The sequence below is a fragment of the Chroicocephalus ridibundus genome, chromosome 4 (genome assembly GCF_963924245.1).
Source record: "Chroicocephalus ridibundus chromosome 4, bChrRid1.1, whole genome shotgun sequence".
Lineage (NCBI taxonomy): Eukaryota > Metazoa > Chordata > Aves > Charadriiformes > Laridae > Chroicocephalus > Chroicocephalus ridibundus.
The window spans coordinates 63,040,504-63,056,198 of record NC_086287.1 but is presented as its reverse complement, the minus strand read 5'-3'; the positions used below and the strand labels follow the sequence as shown (position 1 = coordinate 63,056,198).

Sequence of the window (15,695 nt, the reverse complement as noted above, 5' to 3'; positions counted from 1 at the left end):
GTGTGCTTTCAAGTTGAGATTTCATCCTCATTCTGGCAGATAGCAAATGAGCCAACACCTCTAGTCAGAGGGTGACGTAGCACTTGTGGTAGCATCAACTTAGTGATCTCTGGATATAGAATCAGGGATGGCAGATAATCGTGTATCTACATCTAGACATGCAGTGAGGGATACTGAATTCTCCTTTTCCAGACAAGAAATGCAGAGAGGACTTTTTGTAGTCAAAGATAAATACTGTGCATTACTAATGGCACTGCAGGCTTTTTTTTCTTTCTCGTTTAGAGTGGTATAGACAAAAGGAGTAGCTCTGACAAAAATGCCTTTTATGGGTGATAATAGAAACAGTTAATAGTCATTTTTATCAGTGTGCAGAGGCTGGAGAACCTTAAACCAGCTTGAAGAGTGGAGGAGAGAGTAGTTAAGCCCTGTAGTAGTTTCTATACTTCTTTATTTGCATAAAATTTCATTTTAGAGCACTTCTGAAGGAAGCTAGAATAGAACCAAAAGCCTTTTCACACCTATTTGGTATTTTCCATTGCCTACATGGGTAACAGTCTCACTACTACCACTTGTCACATTCACTTTCTAAGTCCAGTCCTTTAAACACAGAATATGAGCTGATACTGTGCATCAGTCAAGAATTGGAGTTAAAACAGTTTTTCTGAGGGGTTGGAGTGGGCATTCGTGTTCAGTGATTGAAAGATGCTTTGAAAGATAATGGTTATGGTTGAAAATGAAGCAGTTAATACCTGCGGCTCACAACTTGACAGGTTGGTTTCTGTTGCCTTTGGTAGACTGTTGTATGAATTGGTATTGGTCACTTCCCCGGGATAACAAATAACACATTGCTGTGCATCTGAACGGGCTATGCCTCCCTGCCTTTTTCAGTAGATTTCTATGGCTGAGCCTGAATCTTCGAAGGTTTTGTGTTGTGGGGTTTTTTATTTTTTTAAGAGGCTTTTGCGCTAAGTGTGTAGGTACAAAATTGATCTACTCACTATTTCAAGGTTATTAAGAAAAGTAACATCAAATGTCTAAACTATTCTTCTTCTTCCTTATGGTGAATTGTATTGCAGAAAGTCACTTTTTTTGAACACTGCTGAGCTAATTCATTGTTCATCTCTTGCACTGCGATAACTTCCTGAAAGCACGTGCTTTCTAGGAAGCCTAAATGTCTGAGATTAGTGCCAGAACAGCATGTGGGACTTCAGTTTTATAGCTGAACGTGGAGAAGACATTAGCACCTTCAGCTGTCCAACATCTCTGCTCTGTGAGATGAGTCAGCGTATGACTGCTTCTTTGATCAATTAGGGTGCAATTATGAGAAATCTGTTAGAGGTTACTGATGAAATGGTATAATCATCCAATTAGGAAATTAATTCTGAAGCCAAACTGTCCTTTGCTTGTTAAGAAAGCGGGTATTGTCAGATTACATCTCAGTAAACGTTTGATTACAATGTTCTATGTCCTTGACATTGAGTTTTACCTATTTTCTATCTAGATATCGATGAATGCCAGTCCTCCCCTTGTGGATATGGTGCCACTTGTATAGACGAAATAAACGGATACCGATGCACTTGTCCCCCTGGAAGAATTGGTCCTAGGTGCCAAGAAGGTATTCCCATATCAGCTATCAGTCTTCACCCAGAAAACAGTAGGGTACAATGTAGCAAGTATAGAGTTTATGTACAGTAGTCTGATGTGTAAGGAACAGTAGCTAGTATTTTTTTAATATTTAAATTTGTATAGCTTCAGTAAATCGAAGAGGTGAAGTGTCTGAGTGTGCTTTTTTTCTTAGTGATTGGAATTGGAAAGCCTTGCTGGCTTAGAGGAATGACCTTTCCCCATGGCAGCAGGTGGGATCAAGAATGTAACAACTGCCACTGTTTGGATGGCCGCATTGACTGCACCAAGGTGGGCATTTTGACCTATTTTCTTAAATCTTTCTGTCTGAAACAAACTTAATGTTCTTCGTGCACAAGTTAATCTTTGGTTTCTTCCATCTAGATTCTTGCATAGGTCTCCCCCAAACTGTTCAAAAAAAGGTGTCTAATAACTTCCTGTAAAAATACTGATGGGATTGTCCTAATACTTATGGGATTGTCCTTAAACAATCATAAGCTACTATCCTGCTCTCTACCTGCTAGAACCGTCTCTCTAGAAGCAGACAGGCACTTTTCGCAGAAAAGGAAATATGAACTGGAGTGGAATAACGATCACTCTGCCAAAGCTTTGCAAACAAAATTTAGAGCTCCTGATATTTTGAAACATTAGTTGTGAGGCAAAGGACGCGTAGGAAGACAGGTTTCTTGATTTGAGTAATAACTGCCTTTTTGTGTTGTCCTTCAGTAGGTTTATGAATTGAGAAATTGCAACCTTTGTATGTTTATAATGGACTATATCCTGGTGGTTGTGACTTTAAAAAAAAATTAGCCTAAATGCAGATTGAACATTTTGGTATATGTGCTCCAAGCCTTTCAGCCCTCTTGACATAGCATTTCTAAGTGGATTTTTGGTACCTGTGCAGCTGGAGACAGACAAGATCACTGCTGCTTACAAGTTGTAGGGCTGGGTGGGTGGCTCCAGATGAGCACTAATAGCACTTACAACATTGCCTCACATGGCAGTCTCCCACGTTTCATTGGAAGCACCGGTTTAAAAACGCCTTGGGTCTTACAAATCTATCCAGCCTTAGTCTTTATTTAGCAAGGTATGCATTTTAGGTAAAGAAATAACTAAAGCTTGCACATAGTCATTGGAAATGCTAATTTTGACCCTTTATGGTGTTGTGATGGCAAGTTTGAGATGTCTTTAGAAGATAACAGTACATGAAGGTAACTAGAATCTCAGAAATGGTCATGTGGTAAATGCAACTTATCCATATATAGTGTTTGGTTCTTTCATGCATAATGGAACAAATATGCTTTCTTGCTGGCAATTGTGCTTTAAGAAGTCCAGAGGTTCCTAAACTAGTAGCTGTACATTATTATAGAATCTTAAAGATTACATCATAAAATGGAGCTGCGTTTGGAAGCTTGCTGCACCTCAGTAACTTGGCGGGTACCAGCACACTGTTTTCTTTTGGGAGAGTGGTTATTAAGTGACAGTGCTTATCACCGATGTACATCAGCTCTTCACATCTTCAGCATTCTGTGGCAAGGATCTCAGTATAAATACTGAAGAGAAATTAATCTTTGTGGAGGTGTTTCTCTTTCTAGATTATAGAAGCCTATATGTCTAGTTTAAAATAAACGCTTGAACCTCTGTATAACAAATCTGTAAGCCTCTAAGGAGATATGCCCAGTCACTGGTGTCTCGGGTAATGTTTGCACAGTTTTTACTCTTTTCTCCATACAGAATGTCCTTGTTTTGTGGCAAAGCAACTCCATCTGCTACTAGGAGTACAGCAGTAATGAAATATGGGTTGGGTTGGTTTTTTTCAGTCAGTAATAGATAATTACTATCTGATGTGAATTACTTATTTTGATTTGATGCATAAGAGCAATTAACCGTAACAGTACTTTGTTCTTTTTAATTTCTAGGTGTGGTGTGGGAAAAAACCTTGTCTGTTACACAAACACTGGGATAATTCAAATAACCAGTGTCCCATGGGTCAAGAATGCCAGGAGAAGTATATGAAATGTTTTCAGCCGCCATGCACGGACTGGGGAGAATGCAGTGCCTCTGAACCTCTGCCTGCCAATATCAAGTGTCTGCCTAATTCTGGATACTTGGACAATGACTGTGCTAGAATTACTTTAATTTTTAACGGAGACAAAGTCCCACAGGTGAGAACAGAATTATTAATGAAGTATGGCAATACATGTAGGGATATAATCCATGTCAAAGCATGGAAGATTAATGTTTCTAATATGACTCCTTGCTGTCATAAACTTGCAAAATGTATTATTACACTCCTCTGTTGCTATTAATTGTGCTTTGTCTAAAGGGCAAGGCAAAATTAGGGTTCGTAGTGACTTTTATTTTCTTTTTTAAACCTCAAAGAACTATTTTTCTTACATTTCAACATGGGCTCAGACTGTACTGGGATAGTCATGCAAGCTCAGTTTCTCACCCTTCGTTCCAAATCCCTGCCCTGTGGTGCTGCCCTCTTTGTACCTTCATCATGTCTCAGTAACTGCAAAAACTCTGAAGATGTTTATTTTTATGTACTATTTTTTTTTCTTGAACTAAAGTCATACAATCTCCCTTGCTTCTAACAGGGCACTACAACTGAAAATATCTGTTCTGAAATCCGGTATTTACCAGCTACTAGGACTGTTTCTAGGGACAGAACTCTGATAATATTATGTGATCTGTCTTTCTCCACAGAGAATGCAGTGGAAGTTGCTATTGTAAGTATGAGACTTGTATTGATATATATAGACAAACGTTTTCTTATTAGTTTGAGCTGTGGGAAGAGGTGGTTTAAGCTTGTTTCACTTCAGTGCAGGTAGTGCAATCTGTGGCTTAGTCTGAATGCAAAGCAATTTTGTGATCTTGCAATTTCCTGTAGTGCTAGATAGCTGAAGCTGCAGGTTTCATTAATGACGGAAGGCTACCACAGCCTCCTGATAAATTACTCTAAAGACTGATTCAGCCCCAATTAGTGAACAGGTGCCTACCTGTTCTGTCAGAAAACTTGGGCTATTGACCTTTTCAGTAAGGAGATGTGGTTGCAGGTGACTGGATTGGATCTTGTGACGAAGTTTCTGCAGTGCATTTGAGTATGGCTGCTTCAGGATATTGATTAAATGCGTAAGTGGGAAGTGAGGAAGATGCAAGTTGAGTAAATGAAAGTTAACTGTTGCCTTACTGAGATAAAGACTTGCTTTAGAGGTATTTACAGCCAGATCACTCAATGCTTGCATACTGCTTAGTTTCCAATAAAAATTTAATTTTCGTAGTAAAGTGTTTATCCAGGCAGAAGCTGAACTGTCTGTCTCTACCAGTACCATAAAGAACATGCTGAGCCATGATGCAGGAAACAAAGTGTATGGTATAAATAGAGCAGACTGTTATTAGTCCAAGCTTCTATCTAGATGATCCACGTCTTGAAGTGCTCCAAACTATGACTAAGTTTAGCTCAGCAGTGTAAGTAACATGGAAGTCAGCTGCCTTTTATTTGAGGTATGCTGTATTAGCAAGTAGGCGTGTTACCCACCAAGTCTGACACTGCGTCTGCAGTTTCAATAGAGCCAGCCATGCTATTGCTACAGTAAACTTTTAGGGTACTGTTTGTAACTACTGTCAGGTAAATTCAACTTAGTGAACTCAATTAAAATGTAGCTGGATTTAAAAATGTGATTTCCATGGTTTAGGTGTTTGAAATAACTTTTTGGTTTTCCCCTTCACTCCCTGTAGTCTTTTGTCCCGCATCGAGATGAACAAGATAATAGTCTCATACAGAATGCTGCTAATACAATAGTAAATGCAATCACTAAGCGGCAAAACAGCACTGTTATGTTGGCAGTAACTGAAGTCAAAGTAGAGACCATTGTTGTTGGGAATTCATCATCAGGTAAGGTTCCCAATGCATACACCCTGTGTGTGTAAGTATTTTCTGTTCCCCAACTGTCGGTCTTTTCTTACCTTTCTTTACATGTTGGGGAAAATGTTAGATTGGGTTGTTTCTTCAATTGCTATTACTAGCTGAAGAGAAAGTGGCTTTAAAATCAAGATTGTGTGCTAGTTTAAACTTAACCTCATCCCTAGCATAATATCCCCACCTACCCTTGCCACTGTTTTGGCTCTGACTTCCAACCCTGTTCTCCAGTCTAAGCATACCTTTCACAAGATCAGGAGGAGTTCTCATGTGCTGTTCAAATTCTTTCTGATTTTCCTGCATTGACCTTAACCCAGCTTCAGCCTTGATGCTGCTGTACTGTAGAAACTGAGGCTGTGAGGTAATGAAAACATGGGGAAGGGGAAGACATAGTGTGATACCAAGTCTCTTCTGAAGTGCTTATGTGTTATTTACTTTAACAAGAATTAAAGATGTTCATTATCTTCCAATACTTGGCCATGATAATGTAAAACTGTTCCCTTTTTCAACATGTGTTTCAAACTAGTGCACAGCTGGCTTAAAATGTAATGTTCATTCCTCTTAATGAGGATATGGTGTGATTGGAGAGACCTTTATCTCTGAATATTGGCTCTCCAAGAGCTATGCCAAAATAAGCAGTTGAAGATTTTGCATCCCTGTGTTCCTGCCTGAGGGAGGCAGGAGACAGTCTTGTGGAAGACCCCTAGTTAGGCTCCAGGTCAACTAAGCCCCAGACCAGAAATCTTAGACTGGTAGGAGACTCTCCCAACTTTTTACTAGATGTCCCCAATGTAATCTTCTGGCAGATCTTCCACCCATAGTCCAAGCAAGTAGTAAATTTCCTGGTTCCACTTTCCTTGCATTTCCCTTCTAGGGAATGCCTTTCATCAGCTAAAGCCTTGGCAAATGTACTATTTCCTCAGCTCTCCTGAAGGAGTGTATGAGTTTTGTTCTTGTCTTGAACAGAAATTGCGTGACGATAAAGAATCGAGCTGAGATTCTGGCAATACCTCATCCTCTGTTCTTTCTGATTGTGTGTTAAATGCTAAGGCAAAAGGGATGGGGGGGGGATTACTTTATCTCCCTCCTCGATAAGTTTCAAAGATTCTCCTAAGAAAGTAGATAGACTTTGACTTCTCTTGCAGCTAGTGTTAGAGAATGGTTTCCAAACATACATCAGTTTTCAGGAATGGTTTCCTAGAGAAATAACTTGGGTCTGTGTGCGTGGGAGAACACTAGTGGGGTTTGTGATTGGGAATGTAGAGAAAAGCAGTTGCCTCAACTGGTTTTGTTTAATCATTGAGCAGTAAAGACTCTTACCTCTAGTGATAATATTCTAGTGTTTTACTCGGAATTCGAAGTGGAGCATCCTAAAGAATGCATGAGTGAATTGGTTACATAGCTCTAGCCTGAATGTTATTTGAAATAGTTGGTACCTAACTGTCTGTGGTCTTGATGGTAAAGGACTCCTCATTCTGTTGCAAGTGCCAGTAATTCTAGAGCTACTTACAGGCATAGTACCCTTTATAGCCTACCTCCTACAAGGATAGACTTTTTCTTAAGAATCATTACTGAGGTTTTCTGGGCCAACTTAGCTTAGGTGTGCGAGAAAGAGATGATGCTTAAATAACCAGTTTGTCTGTTGGGTGGGAAAAAACATCTTAGCATTTCCCCCCTCATCATTAAACAAGCAAAACTCTAACTTGGTTTAAACTAGTAAAGAGCATTTCTAAATGGAATAGTGCATTCAGACAGTTATCATTGTGTTGTAATGACATCTTGTTTCCTTTCTCCTAAAAATCTTTCTAGGGCTAACCTGTAGTTATGTATGGATACTTCTCTTGCAGATGTTAAATGCTATGTATCTAGTTCTGTTGACTCAAGACTTTGTTGTGTTTTTGTTTTTTGTTTTTTTTTTTCATTTGCCCTCTAGATTATTTGGTTCCAATTCTTTGTGCTGTATTTAGCATTGTATGGCTGACTTGTATAATCATCTGTGTGTGGTGGACTCGGAAGAGAAGAAAAGAGAGAGAGAGAAGTCGTCCTCCCAGAGAAGAGGGTGCCAATAACCAGTGGGCACCTTTAAATCCCATAAGAAATCCTATAGACAGATCTTACAGTAACAAAGACATTCGTTATGAATGCAAAAACTTCATAGCTCCTCAAAAAAGAACTTGTGATGCAGTAGAGGAGTACGTAGAGTATGAGGAAGAGGAGGATGAAGAGGAGGAAAGAGATGAGGAAATGGACAAATTCCTCTCTCACAAACTCGCAAAGCCTTTGCCTACAAAGGCATCTGACACATCTGAGAGCAGTCCAGTAAAGAAATCCCATCAAATAGGCAAAATGGACAACAGATCTGTAAAAAATGTGAATGCATCAAACTTTGAAGGCAGTAGAGACTAACCTGTATTTGGAGTGTAGGCAGACTGTGCCTATGCTTGCTGGGGAGGGGAAAAATTGACATCTCCACTTTGCATCAAGGACTAAAAATATCTGGAGTCAAATGTTCATAGTTTCTTTATTTTGCGTAAAAAAAATAAATAAAAATAATAAATAAAATTTATTTTGTTTCTTTAGCCTTGTATAAATTATTCAATAACTGTCAGATGAAAAAAAATGAGTAATCTTTGATAGTTGCTATTTTTGTAAAGTTTACTTATAATACACTCGCTGTGTGGCAGAGGAGAGGTTGTATTTTCAATATGTGTAAAGTTTATTACAAAAGACTGTACACTGTTTACAGAATGTATTTCTTTTTATTACTTGCTCTAATTTAATGGTGGCTTTAAAACCTCCTGGTTGAGGAAATTGTGTGAACTTTAAACTGCTTTCTTGACTTTGAATCTCTATTAATGGCAGCTCACTGCACTTGTTACGTTAGTAGCTTCTGTGAGATTTTTTCCAAATTTGCCTTATACACTTTGTAATAGGAACAAAAAAAAAAGTTATAGAGATCTTTCAACTGTGGTTTAAAAGTGGCCTTTTTGTTTCTGTTTAATTACTTTAGAATTGCAGTATTGAAGCATGTGACAAGTGCCTTGAGATTAAACTTTTTCTATAGCAACTGTCAAAGACTGCCATATCAATATAGTAAAATTGTGAGAACTCTAGGTTCCCCAACTGACACAGTTTATTTTCTAATAGTGAAAGTGCTTTTTTTGTAAATATGTACATATTAAATGAATCACTCTGTATATTTGATTTAATAACTTAAATATTTTGGTCTTTTTTTTTTTACATGTCATTCCTTTTAATTTATGTTGCAGAAAAGGAGGTTTTATGGCAGTTTATAAGACTTTTTTGGGTATTATGTCCAGATTAGAAAATGATGTTAATACAATTCAATGTTAGAAATCTGTTGGTCATTTGTATTTACATAGGAACATAACCACTTACGTGTAAATAGATCCAGAAATGTTTGTTTATCCCCATGTTCAGCCCATCTCAAGAACACTAACGGGTGCATCTACTGTACAGTACCAACATAGCGAGGCATTGTGGTTTTTTTCTTTTGTGAATATGTTAATTACATGTGGTATTACTTTTTTGCGTTTAAATACAGGCCTAATGAAGGGAACAATATTTTCCTCAATCCTGTTTCTGTTGTGCTTTATTCATCTTTTGCTCTAAAGAAAAAAGGCTGGCAATCTCAGAAGATGGGAGTACCTCATGAGAAATGGTTATTTGTAATGGAAGGCTTATGCGTTGTTGGTTTGTTTTTTTTTTTTTAAGGCTTTATTATTGCTATTAACTGGGCAGACTTATAAGTTTATTTTAAGTACTGAAGAAGCGTAACACTACATACACCTAGTTACCCTACCAGTGAGAGGAACGGATGTTTGAGAGTATAAACTCTGGCCCATGAACAATGTAAACATGAATTGAATGTTTTGAAACCAGTTATTTTATACAGGACCGCAGGATTTGCTTTGCAGGATCTTCTGTTTTAGTACATTTTTGTTTGACATGTTCTTAAAAAAAAAAAAAACCTTTCAGAAAAGAAACTATTTATTAAAGCATTTTATAATGATGTTTGTTGTAACTTTTTTACTTGTGCTAAATATTCAAAACTTATTTTGATAACCTGATTAGGAGTTAGTTTAGAAAAGGGTACTATCCTTCTCATGTTCCCCAGTATAATCCTGAGTATTTAAACCAAAAACACTTTTTTTCTGCTACTCTTGTAACTTTTTGTACTGTAATGCTGCTGTCTTCCATAATCTAATAAAATGATTCCCTCATTGTGTGTAAGATACTTCAGATTGTCTTTGCTTTTGAAGTGCTTGGAGTACTGATGTGATGAGGCTAAACGAAGGAGGGGAGTGAAAGTCCTGATGTAATACACGGTACTTCCTGTAACCGGAGCCTACAGCCTGCATCCAAGTGCCCATACTTCCTGAGCCGACTTGGCAGCGTTGTCCTCTGCCCACGGCCGCACCGCTAACAGTGTGCGCAGAGGTGGTATCTCACATGTGCTCTAGGGACGCAGACACCTGCAGGACGTAAACTGGGGCTCTCCCTGCACTGCCTTTTTCCAAAGTACAAAGGCTGATTTTCGCTGGCAGTTACTGACCGCGCCTATGATGTGCCTTTTTTGACATGGCTCTCCTCCCAGCTGCTGAGCGGAGGCTTGTCTATGCAGTATTGTTTTGCTTCCTTGGATGATAAAGAGGGCTGTCGAGCATGCACAGGCTTGAGGTATTCTTGCCAAATCAAGTTGGATTTTTAAGTAGTACCTTTCTCCTCTACTCTGCAGCCATTCAGACCTTTTGCTTGTCATGCTCCAATTTCAGTTTAGTGAGGTCTACGCCCATTTTTTAGGGTTTCTTGAATGGCTTTTGTACAGAATAATTTCTGTAGTAAAAGGTGAACTTTTACGTAAAATAATATGGAATATAAAAGTTGAATTTTCCTAGTAGCTACCAACCTCCAAAGCAGAATTCTAGATCCTAGCAGAGTTTTTATTTCAGTCATCGTACAGTTACTTGGTTATTATTTTCCTTGGAGTATTGGCTTGTCTTTATGTTGATGAGAGCTGTTTCCAAGTCAGTTCTCAAAATCAAATTCTATTGTTATCTTTGATTTCCACTTTTCAAATATCTGTCTCCTGCCTTTGAAGAAAGGCTGATGGGGGAGAGGGGAAATCCAAAGGTGAGACAGGGAACCAGCACTCCTTCAATGACGACTTTCTAAAACGTTCTAAAATCAGCCCCATGGTTGGTGCCTTGGGAGAACCTGGTGGCTGCTGTTAGCTCCCTGGAAATAGTGGGAGCAATGCTATAACCATTCAGGACAGTGCCAGGATAGAAAAATGTCTTTTTGCAGTGTTCTCTGCTTTCCAAGAGCAGTATTTGTGACTGTCTGCTGCAGAGAGCAATTTGTGATACTCACAATGTACGTAAAATACCTGAGAGAATGCTCCTTGTTGGAGGTTTTACATAAATACAAATAAACGTAGTGGGTTGCTGCTGTAGGCAGAAGGAGAAATCACAATTTTTTTTATACGCATATTAAAATGCTGTGTTGCTGCTGTTGCATTGTGCAGCAGTGGGCTGGCTCACTGCTCCTGAAGGCGCCAGTTCTGCTTCTTCGTATTACCGAAGTAGTATATAAAGTAACGGGGTCATGGCAGCGGGCATCAGAGTGTTCCCCAGCGACTGGTACCGCGTCTGGGACTCGTTCCCCTGTGGATTCACAAAACCAGCATGTGTTCAACCTGGTAGTGCTGTGTGCCTGCCAAAACCAAGAATTATTTTATGCCACCTCCATGTGATGACCAAGGGCGAGTTATGTAGACTGAGATAAGTGAAACAAGATGATTAAAAGTGGAGGATGAACAGAAGGTAAACTTTTTGACTTGCACAATTTAACTTTGACCTGTTTTATACAGATTTTATTTCTATGTTGCTCTTAAATTAATTGCATGTCTTCTCCACTTGCTCCACATTATATCATTCAGCAGGTTTGTTTCCTTTTGACTTATTTTTATGTGAAGTATTGAACTTGTACATCTCAACTTCTTGCACATGCGCTAAACATTACGTTACTTCTAGAACTCTATCTGTTGGAATAACTATGTAATGATGAAAATTAGTAAATGGGGTCATCTTTGAGATTTTTCTAAGCAATGAGTAGTTCCAGGTTAATTTTTCTTCTCTGTTCTTTTCAAGTTCTGATGCTAACCTGAAACACTTGGCCATTTGCTGTTGTCCGGTTTGTTCTTCATCAAACCGTGTAATTAGTCCTCTTGACATAAAAGTGTGCTTAGATGGAAAGTTAGTTCATATAGTAAAAAAAACTCGCTGCTGCCCCATACTTGTTTTCAGGAACAACCTAAAAGTTGAAAGGCATTGAAAGCTGCGGAGGACAGTAGTTGCGATGCTAGTTGTGAGGTAGCTTGGACAATAAGGGATTGGGGTGGCACAGAATTAGCTTGCACAGGTATTTGGGTTGGTTCAATTTAGTCATACGTGTGGGCTCTGTTTCATTGTTCTTGAGTGCCGATGGGCTACTTACAGCCTTTTGGATGCAACAAGAGAAAGGATGAGCCTGAAGAAGAGTCCAGGCAGCCTGTGAGCCTTCCTGGGCAGTGAGCGTCCCTTCTGCCAGGCAATCTAGCTGTAACCTTTGAGGGCCTTATTGTCAGAGAGGAGGGTGGAGGTTGGCTTTGCTTTTTCTCCTTTCTCAACAGTAAAATAGGCGTTTGAGTCACATACTAAGAATCTTGCTTTGGAAAAATTATGCGTATCTCAGACTTGCTCTGTTCAGGGCTGCAAAGCAGTCCCTAACTCGCCGCTTGTCCTTGTTTCATCACAGATGGTGGAATGAAGAATGGGCTTACGAAACAGTAAAGGAACAAAAGGTCCCCTTGGGAATGAGATATGACTAAATCCTTTCCATGTTCATCCCTTTTACAGTACCCGTTCTCATGCACGCAGTATTTCTATACGGCTACGTGGAACTTCTTGCTTTTGCTCTGTATAAAAGTGATTTCTTTCAGCGTAACAGGGCCTTAGTCTAAGGGCAAAGATCTTGCTTCTTCAAACACTTGATTGTAAACATCTGCTTGCAATTAAATGTTTGTAAATGAATGTCGTAAGTAATATTCTTAAATAGATTGTATTTTTTTTTTTCCTGCAAGCATCACTAAGTTTCATGGTTCATCGGGTCACCTTTTCCATTGCGAAAGCCAGTAAAATCTGGGTGGTTTATATGAGTCTCCTTTTAACACTGTATATACTACTTCTGGAGCAAGAAGAAACAGACATCGTACAGGGCGGTGTCTGTATTCATAGCACCACGTCAGTTACAAATGAGCTGGCGAGGGACCCAACTCTCCTGCCTCAAAGTTAAATATCCAGGTTATTTGCAGAGAATCAGCATGATTTGCACAAGGTATGTAATTTTGCCATGGAACAATGCTATCTTGATGATCCTTGCAGCCAATAACAAGTCCCACAGTTCATACCCATAACCTGTTCATGCAACTATGCAAATGGAGCGCGTATTTCTCAAAGGGTACTTTGCAATACCTTCATGAAAGGAGTATGTAAATCAACTGGCTTGAGTGAAAAATGACCTGGTCTTTAGAAACTCAGAGGAGGAACTTTAGTTAACTTCTTTCCCTGGCAACAACGCTGCTTGAAATTTTTCTAGATGGGCAAAAAATATCATGGAACCCTTAAACAGGCAGCGTTATCAGGCGTTATGCTTTTGTTCATATTAATGATGCTCCATCCATATTACTCTTTATAATCAAAGAGGCAAAAAGAATGTCTGCTTTTCTGCAAACCAGACTAAGATTTCTTTTTTTTTTGAGTGGTGGATAAGGCAGAAGGATCACTCTGCAGGTGTAAAAGTGGCAGTCCTGTAAGGATGCAACACTGTGACTTGGGAGTCACGCTGTTTTCTGGCCTGTTGCTTTCAGATGTTCTGTCGAAAACAACCCACAAACCCAACCAAATGCAAATCCTTCATCCCTGTTTGGTAGGGAAAGAGTTGCTAACTTGTAGATCTTTCTCAGCTGCTAGCCTATCTTTTCTCCCACCCATCTGAAGGAGGCTTGGGTTGGAGGGGACTTCTGCCTGTGGCAGATTTGCTGTGCCGATAGGCTACATATGAAAGAAGGTTGAGCAGGGAGCTGTGGAGCAGGTTTGGAAACTGCTGTGGCAGCGGCATGCATCAGGCCCTTTGAAGGTTCGGCCATCTGCCCGGAGGCATAACTCTGAGCATAACCCCACCTACTAATTAACAAAGCCCTACCTGTGGGCGGACGTTGATTCAGCCAACAGCCGTACTGGTGCAGATCAAAGGTCCATCTATTTTAGTGTCCTCTGTCCTGCAGTGGACAGTGGCAGATGCTTAGAGAAAGTGCAAGAAAGCAGCAAATTGCAGCACGAGTCCTTCTCATACCCACCCAATTCTGTCGTTCAATGGTTTAGGGGCTTCCTATGCCAGACGTGTTTGATAGGCACCTCTTCTCCACGGCATCGTATCATCCCTTTTATGCTTTAGGCATCCATAACATCCTGTGGCAATAAGTTCCACGACAACACCATGAATTGGGTGCAAAAGTGCTTCCTTCTGTTTGTTGTGAACCTCTTCCTTGGTGAGGTGACATGAATACAGCAAGCAGTTGTTTCCTCTCCACCATCTCTGCAACATTTAGGATTTACAGTGCAGATGCCTCTCTCTCCCTAAGTCTTGGGGTTTAGAGTCTCAGTCTCTTCTGTCTCCACTTGCAGAGATGCTGTCCCACGTCTCCGGCTGTTTTTCCTGCATGAGCTCCGTGCCCTCAAAATTATTTTCTGCCACTTTTGAGTTGAGATGACCAAACTGAACAGCATCTGCTGTGTGGGCACCCAACACAGACCAGAACTGTTCTCCACTTCATTCAAATCCTTTCTTGACAGTCCCCGGTGGGATGGTTACTTTTTGGCCCCTGCTGGCTTCAAGACTGATGAGGAAATGGAGAAGGCCGTTTCATGCATTGGTTGTGTGTGTGCCTGGTCCTTGTTAGACTGAGGGTGCAAAGATGTCCAAATCCCACTGGTGTGAGTGACAGGGTCCCTGGAGAAGCTCACTCTACCCATGACCGTCTGCAAGGAGCAGAACTGGAAAGTGGGGTGAGGGGGTCCACACTAGGCCTGAGTGTTGTGGTCCCATTTGTTTTGGGCGGGGGGAATACGCCAATGGCCAGGACTTGTGCACACAAGGCTAGTAGAAGAACTAACCCTGCAGCATCCATAGTGGGGCACATGAAGAGGACGTGCATCAGTGAGCACAGAAGAGGACTGCGTTTTGGGGGATGCTACATCAATAAGATCCAGATGTGGGAGTCAGGTAGGCACTGCATTGCATTGGTTCATCCCCCTTTGCTTTCTCTGCTGCTGAAAAGCTGTGTCACGGCTGGCACAGTCTTTCTGAAAAGCAGAGTATCCACAGCACTCTCCAAGCGGAGGCCAAAATGGCCATGCTCATGCTGTACCACCAGCACTCATGGAGGAGAGGCAAAAGGGAGAAGGGAGAGGAGACAAGGAAGGGTCGGGTGGCTCATGAACGTTGTCCTGTGCCCAGCCCTGGGCAGACACAGGGTTGCTCAAGCCAGGAGGAGAGCAGCCTGTGTGGCTTCTCCGCACCATTATCTGGCAGAGAGCGGCAGCTCCCGTTCGTGACTAGGATGCCTGTTACTAAAAGCTCTGCCACGTCTAAGAACTGCTGCAGACAATCAGTTGTTTTGGGAGCAGAGAAAATGCCCTGGCAGGGCTTTTCTAGGTCGTGGTACCTGCCAGTGCTGGAAAAAGCATCAACACACACAACTCCCTTCAGAAATGGCTCAGAATTACAGTTTTGTATATTTAGGAGCTGTGGTTTTACATAAAGTTGTGTGTTCCATAATTTATAAATAGTATATGATAGCTGTTGGGGAGAGGGGGGCTGTCCCTCCTTCTGTACCCTTGTTAGACGCAGTCCCAGGACCTGACCTCTTTTTGGATTAGAAAATTCAGGGACAATTCCTATCAGACCTTTTGCCACGTGGCTTATCTAGTTCATCCCTCTTTGGTGGTCCCTTCGCTGATGTATGTCTACATGACTGGGCTACACTCCAAAATCCTCCGTGCACTACTTAGAAGGAGGTGTGAAAGGG

At 40.6% G+C, this 15,695-nt stretch overlaps 1 protein-coding gene across 2 annotated transcripts in view; it reads left to right on the top strand.

The window, feature by feature from the left end:
- JAG2 (jagged canonical Notch ligand 2) overlaps positions 1-9,801 on the top strand; it is a 72,148-nt gene extending 62,347 nt beyond the window's left edge. For both annotated transcript variants that reach the window (XM_063333360.1, XM_063333361.1), the window contains 6 exons: positions 1,502-1,615; positions 1,799-1,914; positions 3,543-3,788; positions 4,224-4,355; positions 5,365-5,521; positions 7,479-9,801. In XM_063333360.1, coding sequence (XP_063189430.1) covers positions 1,502-1,615; positions 1,799-1,914; positions 3,543-3,788; positions 4,224-4,355; positions 5,365-5,521; positions 7,479-7,951 — 1,238 coding nt within the window. In that variant the 3' untranslated portion in view covers positions 7,952-9,801. The remainder of the gene's footprint in view (positions 1-1,501; positions 1,616-1,798; positions 1,915-3,542; positions 3,789-4,223; positions 4,356-5,364; positions 5,522-7,478) is intronic.
- The last annotated feature ends 5,894 nt before the right edge of the window (positions 9,802-15,695 follow it).